This window comes from Trachinotus anak, unplaced genomic scaffold, assembly GCF_046630095.1.
Source record: "Trachinotus anak isolate AG129_WGS33_773 ecotype Australia unplaced genomic scaffold, CSIRO_AGI_Tana_v1 ptg000025l, whole genome shotgun sequence".
Classification (NCBI taxonomy): domain Eukaryota; kingdom Metazoa; phylum Chordata; class Actinopteri; order Carangiformes; family Carangidae; genus Trachinotus; species Trachinotus anak.
The window spans coordinates 2,509,721-2,536,375 of NW_027273876.1; the positions used below are offsets into that span (position 1 = coordinate 2,509,721).

Genomic DNA, 26,655 nt, shown 5'->3' on the forward strand with positions numbered 1-26,655 from the left:
TTTGTCGAATTAGATATCAGATTGATGTCACACTCATGTCAGCAGCCACCAGTTAGCTTAGCTTAGCATAATGGAAACAATCCCTGATAGTACAATGAAACTTCTGGCCCAACATATGGTTGGATCCTCGGCCCAAGTCTGGACCATATGCTTCCACATCTGGGCCGCTTCCAGCTGTTATCCTCTGGTACTGGCTTAATAACAACTGTCAAGTTAGCCTGTAGTCCCGCATCACATACAAGTAAATAGTTAACATTGGGACATGCAGATTTAAAGCTTGGAAAAATATATTTCTGGTCAGTTCTGAGTCTTTAATTTGTCATTTTTTAGAAATTCAAACCACTTGCTTCGCTAAATATGAAACTAGCCAGTGGCTGGTTAGCTAACTTACCATGAAGACAGGAAGTAGAAGGAGGAAGAGCAACCACGTTACTGAGAAATGTGAACATATTTCCAAACTGAAATTCAAACAACCAGCTCTCACCACAACATTGCCTCTACATGGTAAATTTAGTGCAGTAAAAAGTACAATACTTCCTGTTTAAGTGTACCAGGAGTACATGTATGAAGTACAAATATGTCCGGTGGTTCCCAACCTGTGGGCTGAGAAATCATTTGCAAAACGGTACAATTTTGGTGAGATGTATAAAAAAATTTTAAAAAAGTACATAAATAATGTTCTTTAAATGTTTCACACAAAATGATCTTTAAAAACTCTTTTATTGTTCTTTTTTTTCTAATATTAAGACTGATCACTGTGATGAGAGGAATTTGGAGGATCAAGACAGACAGCTGCTGGCAACAGGAAAGAGTCGAGAAACAGACGGTGAATCAACAGTGACCTCTCCCCTGTTTAACAAAAAGGAAAAAGTGACCCTGCTTTCAGTTCACTCCTGAATGTTCCACCATTAAAATCAAAAATGCTCTGAGGAGGCTTTATTTGAATGAGATTTTTTTTAAGTGGGCCATGAGTTGGAAAAGTAAGAACCCAAAGTGAAACAGCCAACTCTCTGCTGTCTCTGCACACAAAGGCAGCAGTTTGGCTTGTAAGCAGCTGTCCTGGAGATCTTCAACAATGGAGCCACACAGGAGGAGTACTGACCTCGTTCAGAGCTGAGGCACCATGTGTTTCCCATTGTTTCCACCTCCACTCCAGCAGAGGAGCCTCCACGTCTGTCTCCAGCCACCAGGGGGCAGATGAAGACACCAGGCTCCTCTTCCAGCCTGGATTTGCTGGCCTGCCAAGCTGACAGTGAAAGTGGGACAACCACAGCCAACCACCCCCCCACCCCCCATCCACCCACCCCACATTTGTGTCTCCACTCACTGTCCCGTGTTTACTCAGGTCGTCATAACAACTTTCTGATGACGCTGAGGAGGGAGCAGGGGTGGGGGTAAGAGGATATGGAGGGAAAAGGCCAGAGGAAGTGTGTGGGCGTGTGTGCGTGTGCGTGTGTGTGTGTGTGTGTGCGCATCCTGTCAACTGATAAAACTTCAAGGATGACCTCACTGAATTTAATTATCACATCCAACAAACTGGTATTTTCAAGAGCTTTATTTCAGTCTTGAGCCCCCCCTCCTCAAATGAAGTCTGTTTTTAAAGGCTGCAAAAATTTGACTCTGGAAAATAAACACATTAATTCACCAAGACAAGCATCTAAAAAGGAGCAGCGTGGACATGATGTAGACGGTGAGGACATGTTTACGGAATACATTTCAGGATGTGTCCAATCTTAGTTCATGAAAAACTAGATTTGATAAAATTACAACCACCTCATGACCTGTTGGGTCCTTCCAGAAACTTCTGGTTACAGATTTCACAAACAGCGTTTTCACAATCGTGGAGAGTGGATACAGAGTTGGGAAAAGTTTTCTCCATAAGCTGGAAACCAAAAAACAGACAAAAGGAAGTGACGTAGTTTCTCTGCCCTGAACAGCGTCTGCAGGTATCCCCTTCAGACTCCATCCAAGCCAACAACCACAGCCGACTGAACGCACAGCTGAACTGTGTCAACATTTCTATCAATGTTTCTCTTCTCACGTCTGGATTTTGGCATCTGAACAGTCAGATAACAAGTTTTAGTGATTTTAGTGAGATAATCAGCATAAAACTATAAAAGTGAGGAGGGAAGAGAAGGATTTAAATAGGATTTTCTACCCCCGGTAGGAAATGATGCCCCTGTGAGTTGTTAAAAAGGCCAAAACCAGACAACAGGAAACAACGGTGTCTGTGTTTTTTGTTCTCTGCTGATGGAGCAAACACTGAATTTGTTCCCTTGTGACATTAAGATGTACTTGGCTCTTATTTCTTGGATGTGTTCAAAGAAATCTACACTCAACTGTCCCAAAAAAAAAACAAGAAAAACAAGTTTGTTCTTTTCCAAAGATGAACCAGAAACCAGACACCGACAGACTGGCACCTCTTACAGTGAAATTATAGAAGGCACGAGTTGTTTGTATGGTCTGTCTTACTCTTGACTTTTACCAAGTGCAAAACTAAACAAATATTTAAAGTTTTAAACTGCAAAAAACTATTTCTAATACTAGTTTGCATGAAATTACTGTTTTCCTATTTCACGACTCCTCGGTCTTTAAATCACAGAAACAATAAGGATTAAATAAAAATCAACATACACCACATTCACAGCTGTACAACTAAATTAAATGGCCACTGTATGTGGACCGTACATGTGCACAGGTCATTAAACAATAAGCACAGAAGTGCTGCTACCTCAATAAGTGGGGACATAAAGTGGCAAAAAAACAAAACAAAACATTATGCACCAATTTCATTCTGACCAAAATAAGGCAAAAAGTACATTCAAGTCTCTTTCGAATAGAGAAATGTAACAGCTCTGGGCAAATACTCATTTCCAATAAAAACAAAAGCAGTTTCTGATCATCTGTATTTTTCTTATTGTCAACGATTCCTGATCCATCTTATTCCTCTCTGTCATGCAGCTGCAGTGTTCAATGACTATTAAAAAAGTTAATGACCATGAACACACACACCGTCCTGCTGCTGATCCCCAGTCCACAGATATTTACTGGCAGAAAAATAATTCTAACTATATTTGGTAAAGCTTTATTTCATGGGTCCAGTATTTTCCAGAGAATTTCACCAGTTACATCGTCAGAGGGAGAAAATGGGCTGAGAGCCACAGACGGGCCGGAGAGGCCGGAGAGGAATCAGAGAGACTTTTCACAGGGTTTGTAGACAATAAGAGAAATGTGGAATAACATAATGTGAAGCTGTGCAGTATGTCCTGCCTATTCTACTCTATTCATGGCTTTATCATTGTTGTCTATTGATTTAACGGAAGTGAGCGTGAGGATGATACATTTTGTGCCAGGTGAAAAAAACATGAAAGACTCCTGCACACTGTTGAAATGACAACATTAGTTTGAGTCAGGACTCTCCACCAAAGTGCTTCCACTTCATGATAACGTCTAACCTGCCAGAGATGACCGCAGCGCGCCCTTTGTTTCCCGTCTCGCACTAAACATCCTCCACACATACTGTCACAAACACTAACGTGGTAAATACACCTCCACACAGGAAGTTGGAAAAAGCCCTCATCGTCCTCAGACAACATGAGCCGTAGATGGATGTTGAAGAAGATCAGTGCACCTCGGTGGGATTAAAGTCCACGGGGGACCAAGTCTCTCTTTCTGTCCCCGAGCAAAGTGTCCCAGGTCAGCTGGGCTGTCAGGGTGCAACCTCCAGCCGTCAGGTCACAGGAGTACCCCGCAGGGCAGCAGTGCTTCGAGTCGGGGCAGCAGGTCGCCTGTCGAGACAAAAACCAGAGTTTGATCCTCAGGACGAAGTCACAGCTTCTCCAAACGGCAGGTTTCTGTCACGTCAGCTGTGTTTTATTGTTACTGTTTTAGTGTTACTAGATGCTGCTTTTTGAATGTGTGTGTGTTGGATGCAATTAGACCGAACCTGCAGTGGAAACAACCTCATGAAGTGAGTTTCCGTTTTAGTCAGACTTTGGATGCTGTTAAACTGCTGTGTGAGGATCTTTCCTTTAACTGTGTCACACTGATCAAATCTGAGAATCTGGTTCCTCTAAAAAACCAGATTCCTCATTTACATATTTAAGAACTCTGATTATTACAGAAAACTAAATGTAACCCGGTTTCATATAAACACACTGCAGCTACAACAAAGTATTATTATAGTTAGTTATAGTCATCAATTATTTCCTTAATGAATCATTCTGTGGATAAAATGTCTTCAAGTGTCTCATTTTGTCTGATCAACAGCCCAAAATCCAAAGATATTCAGTTTAAAGTCAAAAACTAAACCTCAGATATTTGACATTTTTCCCAGATGTCTTTATACAAAGAATAAAGTTTTATGATTCAGTCACAAGCTTCATTTGCATCAGTGCTGTTTGTAAATAAAGGGTAGAAATGAATGAATTATCTTGATCAGATTCCTGTGTGACTGATTTAACATGAGGAATATACTTAATGATTTAAAGTTGGTTCAACTCATTTGTTTTCGTTTTCTACTGTATATTCCATCGGTCATCAGGTTTCTTGCAGACACGAGGAACATGTAAAAATGTGACAACAACAGGAAACTGCACATTGGACGAGGCAGAAAACAGGAACTGGCTTCAGTTTCTTTGGGTCATGTGACCCAAAGTTCAGTTCCACAGACGAGACATTTCAAATTACATCACTACACTTCTTACAAAATGAAGCATCCTACAAGAAAAAGATGAAATCATGTGAAGTGCTGCTGTGAGACTGGAGTGTGCTCGTACCCCGGGGGTGGGGCAGCAGGCCCACTCTGTGGCTGACACCTTGCAGCACGTGTCTTGTTTGGAGCAGCGAAACTCCCCCGTGCTGTCACATGGTACGTCCGCGTCCTCCTCCGTGTCTCTCGGCTCGGACCGCACCACTGTGCTCTGAGGGAGGACGTGGACGAGCGCGTCGCGCTTCTTCTTCTCGCACGTTCCCGTCTGCATGTTGCAGGTGTAGCCCTGAGGGCAGCAGTGCTCGTGGTCCGCACAGCAAACCGCCTGAAGAGAACAGAGAAGAAGAAGTGATTACGTGTCATAATAATGATGATGATATTAATAAAGTTACAAAGTGCTTTACAACAGCATTACAACACTTCAAGGCAATAAAATCATTCAATTAAAAACAATATAAAAATAAACTGGATGCAATGTTTCTGAGGTTTTAATGAATTTTCAGTATTTCCACTTTGTGTATTGAAACACACTTACAGTCTCATTAAAAACTCATTACAGATGAGTTTAATGTCTCCCTGAAGAGAAAAGGCTTCAGGCCAGTTAAAAGAACAGGACTTTTGAGGCGACCCAATAACTGAGTGGTTATGGTGTGTAGCACGTGGGCGCAAATCCCCTGAACAGCGAGTTCCCTTCCCTTCCCTTCTCTTCTCTTCTCTCTGTCCCCACATTTCCTGTCTCTCTACACTGTCCTGTCCAATACATAAAAAAAGAACCAGGCAAACCTTGACCAGGGGGCAGCAGCCCCACTCTCCCGTTGGCAGTTTACAGCAGGTCGTTCCTGAGGCGCAGCTGCTTTTGTCGTCACATTTAACATCCGTCACGGCGCCCGGCTCGGTCAGAGCGCTCACTTTGGTGAACCAGGGAATGACGTGGGGGCCCTTTGAGCAGGAGGACCGGTGAGGTTCACAGGTGTGGCCGCTGGGGCAGCAGTGGTTTCCATCTTTACAGCAGACGGCCTGAGGAAGAGCAACGATAACTGAGGTGATCGCGGTCAGTTTTCCATCGGTGTGAGGTTGTGAGATAGTCACACACTTACCTTCGGCAGAGGGCAGCAGCCCCATTTGTGGGTCCTGTCCATGAAGCAGCAGGTCGTGTCCTTGGGGCAGCTGGTCTGGGCGTCACACATGTTCCTGGCCGGTCGAGCCGGGCTGGAGACCGGCTCCCTCTGCAGGGCCGGGATCTTCTGCAGCCAGGGCACGCTCAGGTGTCCGGGCTGCTCGCAGGTCTGCTCGGCCACGTTACACTTGTAGCCTTTGGGGCAGCAGTGCTCGCGGTCGCTGCAGCACACGGCCTGGACAGAACAAGACACCGACTGAAATCCCTGTAAAGGTCAGATCCTCTGCTCCACAGATGTAAGAGATTTAACGCAACATGACTTCCAGCAGATGACATAAAAGTCAAAGAATGCCCCACAGCACTGAGACACAGCTGCTCTCATCATTAACATTACATCTGAGTTCACTGTCTTACTCTACGTTTTAATGTATGACCATATGGTGATGTCTTTGCATTATTGATTTTCTCATTTTCTCAAAAATGTGATAAATGTCTAAGAAAAAAGTCAAGAAAAGCAGAAAATTCTCACATTTGAGAAGCTGTAACATCAGATCATTTGCAATTCTGTTTGATAAGGGAGTGAAACGATTAATCAATCATCAGAACAGGTGCCAATTAATTCTCTGTTGAACAACCACTAATCTGAGCTCTTTATCTTATCAACTTTAAAAACATATTTTAAGCTCTAACAAAAGCTTATTTATTGTACAGTAAAGAAAAACAAAGTTTTTTGTTTTTTTTAATTGTTTTTCCAAATCTTCCTCAGCACATAAACACAGCGTTCTCTGGATAATTTAATGATTGCACAGGAATTCCACAGGATGGATGACTCTATAAATGTGACTACAACCACAAGCTGTAGCCACTGTGTTGTTGGAGAAAAACAGGTAAACCTCATCTGACAAACACGAGTCCAAACTCAGCTGTAAGACTCAGTCACACCAGGTGAGAGGCTGTTATACCTACATCAGCTGCTTCAGGGGACAGGGAAACAAAGATAGAAGTCTGGTCGTGGTGCAGACATGTTGCCAAATATTTTGTTTTTATTTGTTCTGTTCATCAGCTGGGAGATATAAAAACTTTGTCCCACTTGGTAACAAACATGGCATCAAAGCTCTGGCAAAGCTTCATCACCACAATCATGAAAAAACAAACGAAACGAAACAAAACAGCTGTAAAACGGCTGAGTTCGTCCCAGTTTGACCCAGAATCTGAAAACAAACTGATTAAAGCTGCTGAATCTGTTTCTACTGCAGTTTCAGATCAAATGCGAAGCTCTGTGATTGGATGTTTTTCCCTGAAACACTCTTTGACACTGGTAATTCATTCTCTCCTTAAGTTTTAGTGGGCACAGGATTTTACCTTTGACTTTTCAATCAGAAACTGTTCTGATGATGAAAGCAGGAGGCCGGGGCTGCAGCTGATCAGTTCATCCTCTGAATATTTTCTCAATTTCTCAATCAATCCTTCAGTCTATAGTAAAAACGTGAATAGTGAAAAATATCCCCACAGCTGAGCAAAGCCCAAACATGCACTTTTTACTGTCACAGAGGGTGAAGAAAATCACAATGATTAGGGCTGAAACTAATGATTATTTTCATTATTGATTAATCTATTATTTTTTCAATTAGCCATGAATAATTTTGTCAATAAAACGATAAAAAAAAAAGTCCCACAGCTCGAGGTGACGTCTTCAAATGTCTTATTTTGTCTGACAAACCAAAAAACCAAAGATATTCAGTTCAGTGTCATGTTTGACAGAGAAAAGTGTAAAATCCTCACATTAGATAAAATACAAAGAGCAAATATTTGGCATTTTTGCTAAAAAAATTAAAATTTAAGTATTTAAATAGTTGCACATTAATTGTTTTGTGTCCATCTGAGGACTGAACGTGACCTGAAGTAACTGACCGGGAACAAACAAACCCTCAGACCAAACCGGCTCTCTGACTGAAGAAGAAGAGACTGACCTGAGGTAAGGGGCAGCAGGCCCACTGTCCAGAGTTCTTCTTACAGCAGGTGGTTCCCCCCGGACACATCGTCTCCCTGTCACATTTCTCGTCCTGAACCTCGGAGGTCAGAGCGGAGACTTTCTCCATCCAGGGGAGCGAGGGTGAAAAACCTGCCGGGTCATCGCAGGTTTCAGCCTCCAGGTTGCAGACTGTCCCGTGAGGACAGCAGTGGACGTGGTCGTCACAGCACACGGCCTGAAGAAGACGGATACAAGCCAGGACCTGTTGAATCCTGAACACTTTCTTTCTAGATTTTGTATTCATGCTTTATTTAAAATATTACTTTAATATTTAATTTAACATAAAGCATCATGATGAAAAACTAAACAATTTGTTCCTGTAATTTGATGCAGGAACAGCTCAGAAAGTACTGATTTAAACTGGGACCTTAGAGGTTAAAAAGAGCTATAAAATAAAATAAAATAAAATAAAATATAGACAGCTCTTTTCAATAATAAGTTTTGAAAGTGCTTTATAGACCCAGGGGAGGACAAAAATATCACAAAATGAACAAACCTTCAAGTGCAAAGACATAACAAGCAAATATATAAATTAAGACAATAAATAAACAAAATAACAAAACACAATGTAAAAATAATCTATAGTCATTAGTGGAGATTTAAAGAGGGAACTGAGGTTGTTTTCCTAATTTCCATTTATTAGAATATCAGAGAATATGTGTATATATTATTATTATTATTATTATTATATATGAATGTACTTTACATGTAACTGCATTTATTACTGTAGCAGTGGTGTGGTAGTATATTAACTGTAGTCTTAAACCCACTGCTGCTCATAAGTAAAATTTTACATTGCATGTTTTAATTGTTCCATAATGTCAGAAATATCCTGAACTTACAGGAAACGGTGCTGTTGTTACTCTGTGTGCTCACAGTGAAACCACAGAGCTCAGAGTGAAACTGGAGTCGCATCATAATTAAACTGAACTGTCATTTTTGTTCATCTTCATACATTTGAATCGCTGAAACCGCTTGTTGATGCAGGTGGTGATTCAGGTCTAGAACAAGGCTAAACCTGGTGTAAACCTGGTGTGAGATAAAGATTATTCTTCACTCAGCACAGAGGAAAAACATGTGGATGATGATTTTCTCATATTTCTAGTATGTGCAGTGAAAGGCAGGGACGGCACAGTATACACATGGGTTTAAAGGCTAATGTGCAATGTATAATAATAATAATCATAATAATAATTAGGAAAAAAAGAAACTTAAAGAAACTACAGCCTCCACAATGATCATACAGATGAATCAACAGCTCTCTGAACATTATTAGTGTCATGAAGGCGGATGTATTGCAGGATTGTTGGATTAGACTGCATTAGATAGGTGTACCTAATAAACTGTCAACTGAGGGTAAATATTTGTATTAAATGTTAAAGTGCGTATTTTCAGTATAGGAAAGATTTGAAATGTCTCTGTGTTGGACAGTCAGATATGAATAAAAAAATGCCGCAGGTGTGGTTTGACTTCAACAGTGTCCTCACTCTGTTCCCCTGTATTACCTGAGGCAGAGGACAGCAGGCCCAGCCTCCACTTGCCGTCTTGCAGCAGGTGGATTTTCCAGGGCACGACGTGGATCTGTCGCACTTGCTGTTATCGGTCAGTAAGGAGAAGACGGGCACTTTGCTAAGCCACGGCATCACAGCGCTGCCCGTGGGATCGTCGCACGTGGAGGCTGCCAGGTTACAAACGGTGCCGTGGGGACAGCAGTGCAGGTGGTCCTCACAGCACACGGCCTACAGGGAGGTGGAGCAAACAGGTTGCAGTGAGCATCAACACTCATCAGCGTTATATTCAGAAACAAACACAACTCCAGCAGCAAACAGTCTCTCCTCAAATGTTGGTGCACTGTTACTGGTAGCTTTACAGATATCTCTGCTTGCAAACACTTTCTGCAGCAGCGAACAGTCTTTTGTGTTCTTGAATTTTGGGATATTTTAGTGTGTCCTGCACACACAGCAGGTTTCTGATCTACCCACAGATTTTCAGATGTTAGGTCAAAAGCTTCAGCTTGTGTTATTTTTTAAGTGGTTCACGGTGGATTTTGAGGTCTGCTTTGGATCATTGTTCTTTTTATAGAAGCCAGCCACTTCTCACTTTCATGTTCTTGCTGATATTCAGTGAAATCCATTTTTCCCTCTGTCCATGTAGTGTTTCCTGGGACACTGGCTGCCAAACAACCCCAAAGCAGAATACTTGCTCCCCAACAGTTGGCAAAGTGTTATTTCCACCAAATGCTGCTTCTTTTTTTCTCTCCAAACAAACCTCTGGTGATTGTGGGCACAGGCGATTTTTCAGCATAAAAAAACAGATAAAGGACAAAGCTATGCAGACAAGAGATCTAAGGAATCAGGGCATGTGTTGCACCGTCGGCCTTGGTACCTTAGGTAAGGGACAACAGGCCCATTGTCCCTCTGGTGATTTACAGCAGGTGTCTCCGTCAGCACAGGCCACAGAGTCATTACAGGGAACAGCACCGACTGAAAGATAAACAGAAACTTTATCATCTGTGTCCACTTAACCAAACTTCATTCATTTAAATACAAGTTCATGAACTGAAAGGATCTATATTGAGTTATGGTGCTGAAACTGAATTAACTAAGAGAGAAGGATCTTTGATAATATCTTTAAATCATGCCTAAACCAAGAAGGTCAAACATTCAACCGTTCCAGCTTCTCACATGTGGCTCTTTGCTTCTTTTCTCTGATTTATATCACTGTAAACTGAATATCTTTAAGTTACCACGGAACCTGCAGATTTATGCGAACAAAGTACAAAACAGTCAGCGAGCCACGATGCAGAGCTCACACTGAACGTAAACATGGAATCATCGGTTGGTTTTGTTAATTAACGATTCCAAATAAAGTGAACAAAAGGCGACAGTGGAGCTGGGACGTCCAGGTGTTATGACCCCTCTGTAAATACCAGGTCCTGACCTCCAAACCACTGAGGTCACATGAACATGATATGTTGGTAGAATAAATAAGAAATAAATAATAAATTGAAATGAAAAACAAGTTTTGACATGCTCCGAGTCTGCTGCCTGACAGAGGCACGTGGCGGCAGCGAGCAGCTGAGTCGCGTTGATTCATGTGCAGGTTTTGTATGTTTGTACATGTTTGTGGTACTGAACAGTCTCAGCACTGAACCCAGAGTCACCACCTGCACTGAACCTTGTCACACAGTACTCAGGGGAGTTTCTAACACCATTTAAGGTTGTATATGCTTCCATCCCTACGGCTGACTGTCCATTGTTCAGACATTTACCCTCAAACTGCTGATTCTGAAATCAGTCAGGGGGGCAAACAATTCAGGCTGAAAATCGGGGCTCAATCCATACAGCGTCTTCCCGGCCTAACTGCTCCACTCTCACCTTTGCTCTGTGCTGCCACCAGCTCTGTGACGGCAGTGGGGATCTCAGAGGCCAGGGTGACGTCTCCCTGGGCCGTCGCGCAGGTGCTGTGCTGCAGGTCGCAGGTCGTGCCTTCAGGGCAGCAGTGGATGTGATCTGAGCAACAGACGGCCTGGTCGAAGGGAGGAAAGTCACTCATTCAGGGTCAGTATATACACTGCAGTAAGGCTGAATTCATGCCTCTCAGCTTCAAACTGATTCCTCTGATCTATCACTTCAGCAACAGTGCTGCAGCAGATCCTCAATCCTTATAAAGGCACCTAATCTTTGGTATATAGGTATAATGTGTACAATGTGTACTTACTTCATTGAATTAAATACTGTACCAGTTCATTTTGGCACAGACTGAGTGAACTGTGGTGACAGTGTTGCCATAAAAATATCTTTAAGACATTTTCCAAAAAACTGAATTGACTTTGTGGATTGAGTTCACTGTTTATTGCATAATGTACAACCTCTGGGTTTTCCATTTTCTGTTTTTTTTTTAATTTAATTTTAATAAAATATTCTATTTCTTATGTTTTCATTGGTTTTCACCTTTTTTAAAAATTGATATTTTTTTCATTTTTTCCCCTTAATAATAATAAATAACTGTATCCAAATACTCAACACATGAAGTGATTCTTTTGTTGTTTGTTTTTGAGAATTACAGACATAGAATTATTTTATCTGTGTTTTTCTACTCTAGTCAAATTAAAAGAATGCCTTCCAGCGTGGCCATCTGAAACAACTATAACATCTTTGATTTCTGATGTGGTCTGACAGCAGATCTTAAGAACTTAATCTTAACTCTCAGAAACCATAAATGGGCCCTAACTCACATTAGGCATTGGACAGCAGCCATATGAGCTGTTGGCCATCTGGCAGCATGTGGTCTCATCAGGACAGGCTGACTTCTTGTCTGGACAATCAACTGACAGGACGAGAGATAAGAACAGGGATCAATGATCAATACTCGTTTCCTTTCCACTTTGACAACAAAAAGGCTTAAATCCTCGTGCAGTTTGGTGAGAATAAAAGAAAATGTGATGTTAATTCTACTTTTAAGCAAAATAATAAGTAATAGCTGCTTACTGTCATTGGGTATAGCAGGGATCTTCTTCATCAGTGGCACATGCATCTGATCAGACCTGCAGATCTCAAGCGTCATGTCACATGTTGTGTTGCTGGGGCAACAGTGGATATTATCGCTGCAGCATACGGCCTGGACGACATCAACATATCAAACATACAGTAAATATCTGCCCCTACAATATTTAATCTTAACTCAAGTAAAATAATAATTTAGCATTCAGGTATTTCATTACCGACAGCATGGATGTCAAGGATAAAATTTCAATGCATACTACATATTTTGTTGAACTAAACAGTAAAAATCTGTAATCTTAACTCCCTGCCAAACAGATTAACTGAAAAACAGATTCTATATTTTTTTTAAAACAAGAATTTAGTCAACATTCTAAACTAATGTTCTTGTGTCAGCTCTTGTGTATTTGCACCACAGTCATACATACATCTGGGTAAAAACAGCAGTTGTAGTCTCCCTTCTTTGACGGGCAACAGGAGGTATCCTTTGGACAGCTGGTTTTCCCATCAGGACACAGCACTGAACCGACAGTTGGAGCTACAGAAACATGAAGACCTGAGACAGAAACACATTCATTCATTATTAGTGCTGTATCATCAGCGTATAACTGTAGAGAGAAAGATGGAGGTCATCATCTTACTGTTGTTGGGTAGAGCAGGGACCTTCTGCATCAGTGGCACATGCATCTGATCAGACCTGCAGATCTCAAGCGTCATGTCACATGTTGTGTTGCTGGGGCAACAGTGGATATGATCGCTGCAGCATACGGCCTGCACAACATCAATATATCAAACATACAGTAAATATCTGTCCCTACAATATTTAATCTTTACTCAAGTAAAATAACGATATAGCATTAAGTTTTTTCATTACAGACAGCATGGATGTCAACGATAACATTTCAATACATTCTATATTTTTTAATCTAAATAATAAAAATCTGTGATCTTCACTGCCTGCCAAACCGATCAAGTTAAAAATGTATTCTGAAATGCCTGCTGTATTTTCCCAGAAGCAAAGGCGACATATTCAAATAGCCTGTTCTGTTCAGCTGATAGAGCAAAACTAAAAAATATAAAATTTACAATCAAAATCGGTAAATGCAGCAAAGCCCCACATCTGATAATCTGAACAAGAGAATTACATGTAAATATGTGGCTTGACTTTATGAAATAACTGTTTATTAAAAGGGTTTATGAGTTATTTTCTGTCAACCTAATACAAATTAATCAAATATTAGTTTCTGCTCTTGTGTATTTGCACCACAGTCATACATACATCTGGGTAAAAACAGCAGTTGTAGTCTCCCTTCTTTGACGGGCAACAGGAGGTATCCTTTGGACAGTTGGTTTTCCCATCAGGACACAGCACTGAACCGACAGTTGGAGCTGCAGAAACATGAAGACCTGAGAAAGAAACACATTCATTTATTATTAGTACTGTATCATCAGCGTATAACTGTAGAGAGAAAGACGGAGGTCAGCGTCTTACTGTTGTTGGGTAGAGCAGGGATCTTCTTCATCATCGGCACATGGGTCTCACCAGACGTACAGATCTCAAGCGTCATGTCACATGTTGTGTTGCTGGGGCAACAGTGGATATGATCGCTGCAGCATACGGCCTGGACAACATCAATATATCAAACATACAGTAAATATCTGCCCTTACAATAAGGCAATTTCTCACTTCTACACGTGTTTTATGATTGCTCTTCATCAAGTCAGTTTTGGTCAAATATACAGGAATTTATTTCAATAATAAGTTCCTAAACTTGAATTTAAAGATGTTAGTTGTAAATTTGAATGAAAGAGTAAATGCTTGTATTTTCATGTAAATCACACACTTTTAATGGGTAAATTGAACATTGAAAAAGCAAAATTTTCCAAGTCTTCTCCTGACATGAACCTCTTCTGGAAAGAATTCAAACTGCTGATGAGTAATTTTCTGTCAACTGAATAAATGAATAATCAAATAATAATTTCAGCTCCTGCATATTTGCACCGGAGTCATACATACCTCTGGTAAAGGGCAGCAGTTGTAGCTTCCACTGGGTGATAGGCAACAAGTGGAACCATCTGGACAGCTGATTTTCCCACCAGGACACGGCACTGAACCGAGACCTGAGAAAGAAACATATTCATTATTAGTGCAGTATCAACAGTGTATAACTGAAAACAGAAAGTTGGAAGTCAGTGTCTTACTGTCATTGGGTATAGCAGGGATCTTCTTCATCAGTGGCACATGTATCTGATCAGACCTGCAGATCTCAAGCGTCATGTCACATGTTGTGTTGCTGGGGCAACAGTGGATATTATCGCTGCAGCATACGGCCTGGACGACATCAACATATCAAACATACAGTAAATATCTGCCCCTACAATATTTAATCTTAACTCAAGTAAAATAATAATTTAGCGTTCAGGTATTTCATTACCGACAGCATGGATGTCAAGGATAAAATTTCAATGCATACTACATATTTTGTTGAACTAAACAGTAAAAATCTGTAATCTTAACTCCCTGCCAAACAGATTAACTGAAAAACAGATTCTATATTTTTTTTAAAACAAGAATTTAGTCAACATTCTAAACTAATGTTCTTGTGTCAGCTCTTGTGTATTTGCACCACAGTCATACATACATCTGGGTAAAAACAGCAGTTGTAGTCTCCCTTCTTTGACGGGCAACAGGAGGTATCCTTTGGACAGCTGGTTTTCCCATCAGGACACGGCACTGAACCGACAGTTGGAGCTACAGAAACATGAAGACCTGAGACAGAAACACATTCATTCATTATTAGTGCTGTATCATCAGCGTATAACTGTAGAGAGAAAGACGGAGGTCAGCGTCTTACTGTTGTTGGGTAGAGCAGGGACCTTCTTCATCAGTGGCACATGCATCTGATCAGACCTGCAGATCTCAAGCGTCATGTCACATGTTGTGTTGCTGGGGCAACAGTGGATATGATCGCTGCAGCATACGGCCTGCACAACATCAATATATCAAACATACAGTAAATATCTGTCCCTACAATATTTAATCTTTACTCAAGTAAAATAACGATATAGCATTAAGTTTTTTCATTACAGACAGCATGGATGTCAGCGATAACATTTCAATACATTCTATATTTTTTAATCTAAATAATAAAAATCTGTGATCTTCACTGCCTGCCAAACCGATCAAGTTAAAAATGTATTCTAAAATGCCTGCTGTATTTTACCAGAGGTCAAGGCGACATATTCAAATAGCCTGTTTTGTTCAGCTGATAGAGCAAAACTAAAAAATTTTAAATTTACAATCAAAACTTGTAAATGCAGCAAACCCCGACATCTGATCATCTGAACAAGAGAATTACATGTAAATATGTGGCTTGACTTTATGAAATAACTGTTTATTAAAAGGGTTTATGAGTTATTTTCTGTCAACCTAATACAAATTAATCAAATATTAGTTTCTGCTCTTGTGTATTTGCACCACAGTCATACATACATCTGGGTAAAAACAGCAGTTGTAGTCTCCCTTCTTTGACGGGCAACAGGAGGTATCCTTTGGACAGTTGGTTTTCCCATCAGGACACAGCACTGAACCGACAGTTGGAGCTGCAGAAACATGAAGACCTGAGAAAAAAACACATTCATTTATTATTAGTACTGTATCATCAGCGTATAACTGTAGAGAGAAAGACGGAGGTCAGCGTCTTACTGTTGTTGGGTAGAGCAGGGATCTTCTTCATCATCGGCACATGGGTCTCACCAGACGTACAGATCTCAAGCGTCATGTCACATGTTGTGTTGCTGGGGCAACAGTGGATATGATCGCTGCAGCATACAGCCTGCACAACATCAATATATCAAACATACAGTAAATATCTGCCCTTACAATAAGGCAATTTCTCACTTCTACACGTGTTTTATGATTGCTCTTCATCAAGTCAGTTTTGGTCAAATATACAGGAATTTATTTCAATAATAAGTTCCTAAACTTGAATTTAAAGATGTTAGTTGTAAATTTGAATGAAAGAGTAAATGCTTGTATTTTCATGTAAATCGCACACTTTTAATGGGTAAATTGAACATTGAAAAAGCAAAATTTTCCAAGTCTTCTCCTGACATGAACCTCTTCTGGAAAGAATTCAAACTGCTGATGAGTAATTTTCTGTCAACTGAATAAATGAATAATCAAATAATAATTTCAGCTCCTGCATATTTGCACCAGAGTCATACATACCTCTGGTAAAGGGCAGCAGTTGTAGCTTCCACTGGGTGATAGGCAACAAGTGGAACCATCTGGACAGCTGATTTTCCCACCAGGACACGGCACTGAACCAAGACCTGAGAAAGAAACATATTCATTATTAGTGCAGTATCAACAGTGTATAACTGAAAACAGAAAGTTGGAAGTCAGTGTCTTACTGTCATTGGGTATAGCAGGGATCTTCTTCATCAGTGGCACATGTATCTGATCAGACCTGCAGATCTCAAGCGTCATGTCACATGTTGTGTTGCTGGGGCAACAGTGGATATTATCGCTGCAGCATACGGCCTGGACGACATCAACATATCAAACATACAGTAAATATCTGCCCCTACAATATTTAATCTTAACTCAAGTAAAATAATAATTTAGCGTTCAGGTATTTCATTACCGACAGCATGGATGTCAAGGATAAAATTTCAATGCATACTACATATTTTGTTGAACTAAACAGTAAAAATCTGTAATCTTAACTCCCTGCCAAACAGATTAACTGAAAAACAGATTCTATATTTTTTTTAAAACAAGAATTTAGTCAACATTCTAAACTAATGTTCTTGTGTCAGCTCTTGTGTATTTGCACCACAGTCATACATACATCTGGGTAAAAACAGCAGTTGTAGTCTCCCTTCTTTGACGGGCAACAGGAGGTATCCTTTGGACAGCTGGTTTTCCCATCAGGACACGGCACTGAACCGACAGTTGGAGCTACAGAAACATGAAGACCTGAGACAGAAACACATTCATTCATTATTAGTGCTGTATCATCAGCGTATAACTGTAGAGAGAAAGACGGAGGTCAGCGTCTTACTGTTGTTGGGTAGAGCAGGGACCTTCTTCATCAGTGGCACATGCATCTGATCAGACCTGCAGATCTCAAGCGTCATGTCACATGTTGTGTTGCTGGGGCAACAGTGGATATGATCGCTGCAGCATACGGCCTGCACAACATCAATATATCAAACATACAGTAAATATCTGTCCCTACAATATTTAATCTTTACTCAAGTAAAATAACGATATAGCATTAAGTTTTTTCATTACAGACAGCATGGATGTCAGCGATAACATTTCAATACATTCTATATTTTTTAATCTAAATAATAAAAATCTGTGATCTTCACTGCCTGCCAAACCGATCAAGTTAAAAATGTATTCTAAAATGCCTGCTGTATTTTACCAGAGGTCAAGGCGACATATTCAAATAGCCTGTTTTGTTCAGCTGATAGAGCAAAACTAAAAAATTTTAAATTTACAATCAAAACTTGTAAATGCAGCAAACCCCGACATCTGATCATCTGAACAAGAGAATTACATGTAAATATGTGGCTTGACTTTATGAAATAACTGTTTATTAAAAGGGTTTATGAGTTATTTTCTGTCAACCTAATACAAATTAATCAAATATTAGTTTCTGCTCTTGTGTATTTGCACCACAGTCATACATACATCTGGGTAAAAACAGCAGTTGTAGTCTCCCTTCTTTGACGGGCAACAGGAGGTATCCTTTGGACAGTTGGTTTTCCCATCAGGACACAGCACTGAACCGACAGTTGGAGCTGCAGAAACATGAAGACCTGAGAAAAAAACACATTCATTTATTATTAGTACTGTATCATCAGCGTATAACTGTAGAGAGAAAGACGGAGGTCAGCGTCTTACTGTTGTTGGGTAGAGCAGGGATCTTCTTCATCATCGGCACATGGGTCTCACCAGACGTACAGATCTCAAGCGTCATGTCACATGTTGTGTTGCTGGGGCAACAGTGGATATGATCGCTGCAGCATACAGCCTGCACAACATCAATATATCAAACATACAGTAAATATCTGCCCTTACAATAAGGCAATTTCTCACTTCTACACGTGTTTTATGATTGCTCTTCATCAAGTCAGTTTTGGTCAAATATACAGGAATTTATTTCAATAATAAGTTCCTAAACTTGAATTTAAAGATGTTAGTTGTAAATTTGAATGAAAGAGTAAATGCTTGTATTTTCATGTAAATCGCACACTTTTAATGGGTAAATTGAACATTGAAAAAGCAAAATTTTCCAAGTCTTCTCCTGACATGAACCTCTTCTGGAAAGAATTCAAACTGCTGATGAGTAATTTTCTGTCAACTGAATAAATGAATAATCAAATAATAATTTCAGCTCCTGCATATTTGCACCAGAGTCATACATACCTCTGGTAAAGGGCAGCAGTTGTAGCTTCCACTGGGTGATAGGCAACAAGTGGAACCATCTGGACAGCTGATTTTCCCACCAGGACACGGCACTGAACCAAGACCTGAGAAAGAAACATATTCATTATTAGTGCAGTATCAACAGTGTATAACTGAAAACAGAAAGTTGGAAGTCAGTGTCTTACTGTCATTGGGTATAGCAGGGATCTTCTTCATCAGTGGCACATGTATCTGATCAGACCTGCAGATCTCAAGCGTCATGTCACATGTTGTGTTGCTGGGGCAACAGTGGATATTATCGCTGCAGCATACGGCCTGGACGACATCAACATATCAAACATACAGTAAATATCTGCCCCTACAATATTTAATCTTAACTCAAGTAAAATAATAATTTAGCGTTCAGGTATTTCATTACCGACAGCATGGATGTCAAGGATAAAATTTCAATGCATACTACATATTTTGTTGAACTAAACAGTAAAAATCTGTAATCTTAACTCCCTGCCAAACAGATTAACTGAAAAACAGATTCTATATTTTTTTTAAAACAAGAATTTAGTCAACATTCTAAACTAATGTTCTTGTGTCAGCTCTTGTGTATTTGCACCACAGTCATACATACATCTGGGTAAAAACAGCAGTTGTAGTCTCCCTTCTTTGACGGGCAACAGGAGGTATCCTTTGGACAGCTGGTTTTCCCATCAGGACACGGCACTGAACCGACAGTTGGAGCTACAGAAACATGAAGACCTGAGACAGAAACACATTCATTCATTATTAGTGCTGTATCATCAGCGTATAACTGTAGAGAGAAAGACGGAGGTCAGCGTCTTACTGTTGTTGGGTAGAGCAGGGACCTTCTTCATCAGTGGCACATGCATCTGATCAGACCTGCAGATCTCAAGCGTCATGTCACATGTTGTGTTGCTGGGGCAACAGTGGATATGATCGCTGCAGCATACGGCCTGCACAACATCAATATATCAAACATACAGTAAATATCTGTCTCTACAATATTTAATCTTTACTCAAGTAAAATAACGATATAGCATTAAGTTTTTTCATTACAGACAGCATGGATGTCAACGATAACATTTCAATACATTCTATATTTTTTAATCTAAATAATAAAAATCTGTGATCTTCACTGCCTGCCAAACCGATCAAGTTAAAAATGTATTCTAAAATGCCTGCTGTATTTTACCAGAGGTCAAGGCGACATATTCAAATAGCCTGTTTTGTTCAGCTGATAGAGCAAAACTAAAAAATTTTAAATTTACAATCAAAACTTGTAAATGCAGCAAACCCCGACATCTGATCATCTGAACAAGAGAATTACATGTAAATATGTGGCTTGACTTTATGAAACAACTGTTTATTAAAAGGGTTTATGAGTTATTTTCTGTCAACCTAATACAAATTAATCAAATATTAGTTTCTGCTCTTGTGTATTTGCACCACAGTCATACATACATCTGGGTAAAAACAGCAGTTGTAGTCTCCCTTCTTTGACGGGCAACAGGAGGTATCCTTTGGACAGTTGGTTTTCCCATCAGGACACAGCACTGAACCGACAGTTGGAGCTGCAGAAACATGAAGACCTGAGAAAGAAACACATTCATTTATTATTAGTACTGTATCATCAGCGTATAACTGTAGAGAGAAAGACGGAGGTCAGCGTCTTACTGTTGTTGGGTAGAGCAGGGATCTTCTTCATCATCGGCACATGGGTCTCACCAGACGTACAGATCTCAAGCGTCATGTCACATGTTGTGTTGCTGGGGCAACAGTGGATATGATCGCTGCAGCATACAGCCTGCACAACATCAATATATCAAACATACAGTAAATATCTGCCCTTACAATAAGGCAATTTCTCACTTCTACACGTGTTTTATGATTGCTCTTCATCAAGTCAGTTTTGGTCAAATATACAGGAATTTATTTCAATAATAAGTTCCTAAACTTGAATTTAAAGATGTTAGTTGTAAATTTGAATGAAAGAGTAAATGCTTGTATTTTCATGTAAATCGCACACTTTTAATGGGTAAATTGAACATTGAAAAAGCAAAATTTTCCAAGTCTTCTCCTGACATGAACCTCTTCTGGAAAGAATTCAAACTGCTGATGAGTAATTTTCTGTTAATTGAATAAATGAATAATCAAATAATAATTTCAGCTCCTGCATATTTGCACCGGAGTCATACATACCTCTGGGAAAGGGCAGCAGTTGTAGCTTCCACTGGGTGATAGGCAACAAGTGGAACCATCTGGACAGCTGATTTTCCCACCAGGACACGGCACTGAACCGAGACCTGAGAAAGAAACATATTCATTATTAGTGCAGTATCGTCCGCGTATAGTTGCAGAGAGAAACGCACATTACAGTTTTCAAGTTGAGGTTTGGCCCTTGAATGGCTTGTCTGAAGATGTTTATTAACATGAGTTCCCTACCTGCATTATTCCCCCTCTTTCTGGCAGGAAGCTTCTCCAACATGGGGAAGGACCCCATTGAGGCAGAGACACACTTTGAGTGAGCAAGATCACACTTTGTTCCCTCAGGGCAACAGTGGCGCTTATCCTCACAACACACGGCCTGCAGAGAGAAGAGAATAATTTCTGACGGTCAGCTGAAGACACAGTTTCCTGCAGATGATGGAAAAGTACCAATGCACTCCATAAATGACAGCTGGAGAGGATTAGAAATGTATGACAAGCCAACCATCGCGTTTTTAAATATATGGATTTTAATACAAATTCAAATTTTCCTCCATATTTACCTATTTTGTGAATAAATTCTTTATAATGTCCATTTCCACATGGCTAATTAATCAGAACAGCAACAGTCCTGAAAGATATGAAGCTGCCTTGAATGAAACACTAAAAATCCTGCAGCTTTCCATTTATTGATAGACTCTTAATATGAAAAATATCAGGAAGTGTTAAGTTTTGATGATGATGATGACGACAGTATGCCCACAGCAGTGTGGCAAGTGTAACATGACTGTTGTCTAGTTGATGAATTAGTGCTGTGGAAAAATACATTATACTAAATTTACAATGTAAGCTGTTGTAGTCATGTAAAATTCTGTAATCAAGTCAAGCTAATTCATGGATTAGGTTCTGAAACAAGACATTATTCTAATTTGAAACGAACAAGTTGTTTGTTTCAAAGTCCCATAAAATTGCTCATAACCAGAGAACTAGAGTCTAAAATTATGACATCTTCAAAATGACAGTTGCTCTACCAGAGTGTTTTATAGAGCAGCATCAGAAGCTGACCAGCAGACCATGTAATGTGTTTCATAGTGTGAAGTGCTTGGGGTTTGTGTTGAGCCTGTGTGGATGTGCAGGAGGGTGAGCTCATGTATATCACCTTGGCTAATGGACAGCAGCCCCAGGAGCTGTCAGGAAGCTGGCAGCAAGTGGTGTCATCCGGACACTCAGACTCCTGGTCCGGACAAATGACTGCCTTCACTCTCTCACTGAGCTGCAGCCATCACAACATCACAGACCATGAATACCAATGACAGGAGTTGAAAAACAGCAAGACAAAAAACAGGCCAATGGCAGGATTGAGAATGTATTTTGTAAATGGAACCAGAAGAAAAACACACAGACTCCCTTTTGTAACAAATATAATGACTGTAAACCCAGAATAGCAGTATTTCACATGGTACTGTTGAAATGCAAATCCACTGCTAGTGGCCCCTTGAGACCGCAGTGTTCATTACACAACACACTGAAGAATTGGACAGAGTGAACATCAAAAATAGAGATGAAATGATTAGTCAAAAATTAAAAAAGAAAAAGTGCCAACGCTGCAGATCTAATGGTGTAAATGTATCACATGTGTTATGTGAGCTACATTCTCTGATTACATTTGCGTGTCTAGAGCTTAAAGTTGCTCCCAGAACTCATGCCTCACTGATTGTAACGCAAAGGTCGACAAATGTCTAATGAGCTCAGAACAGACAGTAAAATAAAGAATAAAAAAGTAAAACAACGACACATGTCTCTGACTTCACAAAGCCCTTTGTTAGAATTACCTGAGGGATGAGCAGGCCCTGTTTGGTAGGAAGGCGTGTCATCCAGGGCAGGGAAACTGTCTTATTAACACAAGTCTTGTGAACCAGATCACACAGGGTCCCCTCATAGCAACAATGGAGGTGGTCTGAGCAACACTCAGCCTGCAGATGGATTCACACAAGAGAACACAAAACAGCAGGAGTTAACTCATCAGAGCAGAGATCACTGTGTGAAGCGACTCCTCATGTCTGCAAAGATCCTCAGACATGAGGATGGTTATGGTCCATCTAAAATAAAATTGGTGAAATATCAGCTGCTCAAACATCAGAAATCCTGATACATCAAGTTTCCTCCCAAAAAAAGGGAACAAAAATCAGGTGTCTTCCTGCTTGAACAGGCAAGTTAGAGTTTACTCATCTTGTTTCTGAGAGTCATCAGCTGAGATTATGTAATGTTGCTGGTATGATGTTGATGCGACCATCAGCACATCTCTCTAGTTTTGCTGAGAACCACATGAAAAACTAAGCGTGACAAGCGGGTGAGACGCTGAAACTCTAGATGACGCGCCGCAGCAGCGAAGCTCGAGCCGAGCGTCTCACGCAGGTTGTGTGGCTGCTCCAACCTGAACTGTACGCCAGTAACGCATCAGTATTTATAATCCAGTTAGAGCTCCGACTATAAATTGTTCAAGTTAATCAATTATTGGATATACAGGAAAATAATCTGCAATCCGATGATTAATCAATCATTTGGACTCTTTTTTTTTTTTTATAAGAAAATGCGTAAAATTCTCTGGTTTCAGCTTCTCAAACATGACATGACTTTAGTTGCAGAACTAAATCCGATAATATAACACTGACAGGAGCTGGGCTGCTGCCTTATGAGTATTTTTACTTTAAAAAATACATTTTCCTGATCATACTTTTGTTTTGAAAGCAGGACTTTTCCTTGTTTTGGAATATTTTACATGATGAAATTACTACTTTTACTTCAATAAAAGATCTCAGATTTGAACTTGCATCTCTCAGCAGCAAGTCCAGCAGTGAACACCACCGTCAGTTTAATTTAAAGAAACCAGTCATGACTATACATTAACTCACACGTGGTAGGGGACAGCATCCATATCCTCCCTCAGTGTTCTTGCAGCAGGTGTTTTTGTCCTCACACATGCCTCCATCAGGACAGACCAGGGCCGTGCTGAGGCCCAGCAGAGCCAGACATACGATCCCCATCTGCAGCGCCTGAATATAAGAAGGAGAGGAGACGGCTGTGAGCAATGTAACTTGGTGAAATGTGATCTGACAATATACGAAAAAATAAATAAATCCTGAACTATTCTACAAATTCAATCTTAACGTCCTGGTTTCTGTGTTTCTTTCTAGTTGTGAGAAACCACTGAATCAGTGTGGAGATGGAAAACACAGGTGAGCACTGTGTATGCAGCAGCTCAGTAAGCATTCCAACTGATAATCTGGATTTCCACACTAAACAAACCCAGATCCTTGCTGTAAAGTTCATGTCCCTTTCATGTACGTTTGGCACTCGTGCTGTCAACAGCCGTAACACAACGCCAAAAGTTACTAAACATAAGATTTAAATAATGTACTGGTCTACTATTACGAGTTTTTGTTGCACTCTTGATTATTTTCCTCAACAAACCAGCATCAATGTTTGTCAGTTTTGTGTGAAAAGTTACTTGAATAGCTTTCAAATTGTTTATTAAATCCTTTATTTAAACAGGTCGTCTCATTGAGATCAGGATCCCTTTTTCAAGTGAGACCTGTGGGCAAAAATAAACACATACAGTTTATACATAGAGACACATAAATTCACAGGCATTAAAAACAGGTGCACATAATTCAGTTCCACTGTGCCTTTATACACTGTCAGGTGGATTGAGCAGAACATGTAAAATTTTTAATTTGCAAGGTAACTAAAACTGTCAAGATGAATGTGGTGGTACAATATGTGCCTCTGATCTAGAAACAGCAGAGTCCATCAACAGAACCATGAAACTGTTAAGTTGGCAGCAACTGCTGTGGTTGTTCTACTGCATTAAGGTGGATATTGCATAATTTGAACTGTGTTGCAACATAATGATTGTTGTTGCCTAAGAATGTTAAGTGTGTCTATATATCAGCGTATAATCATGTATGAGCATGTGCAAAGTTGTTTAACGATGTCTACAAGTCTAAGAGCAAAAGGATTTTCTTTTGAAAGTTTAAGTCCTTCTGAACTGAAGCATAAAATATGATGCTCATATCATCATGTGGTTGGAACCAAAACTCACAAACACACTATTTATTTAAATTAGGGGTCATTACATGTCATCAAGTGTTGATTATCTTTGAAAACAATCCGCTGAATCACTGCACATACGCAGACAGTGATGCATTAATCTGTACTTAAGTGAGGGTAGAGAAGCATTATCAGTCAAATGTATCAGAGTAGAAGTACGGGTTTGGCAGAGAAACGGTCCATGTGACTGATGTACTGTATTATTATGTATGACTTCAGTAGATTGTTCATCCTGAGTCATCAGTTCTTCAGCAGCATTTTACTGTTGAAGCTGCTGGAGGTGGTTTTAACTACACCATGTGCACTTTTTTAGTTTAGCCCCATGGTTCCCAACCTAGGAGGTGGCCCCTTCTAAAGGGTCACAGAATAAATCTGAGGGGTCATGAGACGATTAATGAGAGAAGTTAAAAGAAAAAAAAGTTCAGATTTACAAATCTGTTTTCATTTTTCAAGACTTTTTCTCTTATCTGTGAAATATTGTAATAATATTCAGGACATTGATCAATTCCAATGTACTTGTAAATACTGTCAGGTGGATTAAAAACAACAAAGCATCATATTAAATATATGTTTTTTATGTGGGAATCTTAACTTGTAAAGTAACTAAAGCTGCCAAGGGGAGTATGTTGGAGTAAAACACACGATATCTGCCTCTTCAGTGTAGTGCAGCAGAAGCACAAAGTAAAAAATACTCCAGTTAAGTATGTGTACGTGTATTTATACTCAAGTTTAGCACTCGTTTCAGCGTATGTAGTTACTTTGCATCACTTGTTTACCATTTTTATCAGATGACTCGAGGTGGAGACAGGCGGAGTTCAGTTGAAATGAACGCTGGGCGCTGCACTGCATACCCCCTTCACAGCCTGCACACAGCAAAACAACAAAAAACACACTCCGTCAGCCACACTGAGCGAAAACACTGAACAATATTATAAAGAAATGCAATACTCCACTTATAAAAGTTTGCGAAAGCCAAGACAAAGCAGACGGTAATGAGCTAATCCACAAGAAAACAAGCAAACAAGTTAGCTTAGCATGCTAGGTGGCTAGCGGTAAAGCTAACCGGTTTGAATGACTTTTTAGCGGATGTGTTTTTTTCTGTCTATAAAACCGAAGCGTGTTTCTCACCTGGTAGGTTCGGTGCATGAAGCCCAGACTGTCATATATGAGTCGTATTTAAGGCAGCTCCCTGAGACCCGGGACTGTCCGAGGCTATTTTTGACTCGCAGTTCAGCAGTCACATGACACACGCGTCCTCATGTGACTGTGACCGAGCAGCCTCCACTGACACGGAAGTGAACTTGTATTGTGTTGTAAAATATAAGGAATCAGCCTCTTTTCTAAAGTAAAGGTATTAATACCACACTGTAGAAGTACTGAGTCTGTTTCAGTTTATTAGGAACAGCAGCCTAGAGCTAATGCAGCAGTGGGTGGAGTCTGTGCTGTTCAGCTGCTCTGCATCATATCAGAGACAGTGCAGAGGTGTGTATGTATATATTGTATATTCTGTATAAAGTA

At 40.1% G+C, this 26,655-nt stretch overlaps 1 protein-coding gene across 8 annotated transcripts; it reads right to left on the reverse strand.

Moving 5' to 3' along the window:
• Positions 1 to 1,540: 1,540 nt before the first annotated feature.
• grnb (granulin b) lies at positions 1,541 to 26,421 on the reverse strand. 8 transcript variants are annotated; one of them, XM_071461708.1, is made up of 39 exons: positions 26,266 to 26,421; positions 25,914 to 26,000; positions 23,940 to 24,080; positions 22,860 to 23,000; positions 22,187 to 22,300; positions 21,265 to 21,406; positions 21,022 to 21,125; positions 20,497 to 20,626; positions 20,284 to 20,411; positions 19,646 to 19,775; positions 19,433 to 19,560; positions 18,993 to 19,122; positions 18,808 to 18,911; positions 18,283 to 18,412; positions 18,070 to 18,197; positions 17,432 to 17,561; positions 17,219 to 17,346; positions 16,779 to 16,908; positions 16,594 to 16,697; positions 16,069 to 16,198; positions 15,856 to 15,983; positions 15,218 to 15,347; positions 15,005 to 15,132; positions 14,565 to 14,694; positions 14,380 to 14,483; positions 13,855 to 13,984; positions 13,642 to 13,769; positions 13,004 to 13,133; positions 12,791 to 12,918; positions 12,351 to 12,480; positions 12,098 to 12,189; positions 11,238 to 11,388; positions 10,246 to 10,343; positions 9,366 to 9,599; positions 7,799 to 8,035; positions 5,809 to 6,063; positions 5,495 to 5,728; positions 4,779 to 5,036; positions 1,541 to 3,788 (listed from the first exon to the last, which is right to left on the reverse strand). In XM_071461708.1, exons 2-39 carry the CDS (start codon positions 25,914 to 25,916, stop codon positions 3,642 to 3,644), a joined length of 5,247 nt encoding a protein of 1,748 aa, XP_071317809.1. In that variant the 5' UTR covers positions 25,917 to 26,000; positions 26,266 to 26,421; the 3' UTR covers positions 1,541 to 3,641. The 8 variants fall into 8 exon arrangements, with proteins under 8 accessions (XP_071317809.1, XP_071317814.1, XP_071317810.1 ...); XM_071461713.1 differs by lacking the exons at positions 20,284 to 20,411; positions 20,497 to 20,626; XM_071461709.1 differs by lacking the exons at positions 18,283 to 18,412; positions 18,808 to 18,911.
• Positions 26,422 to 26,655: the final 234 nt, after the last annotated feature.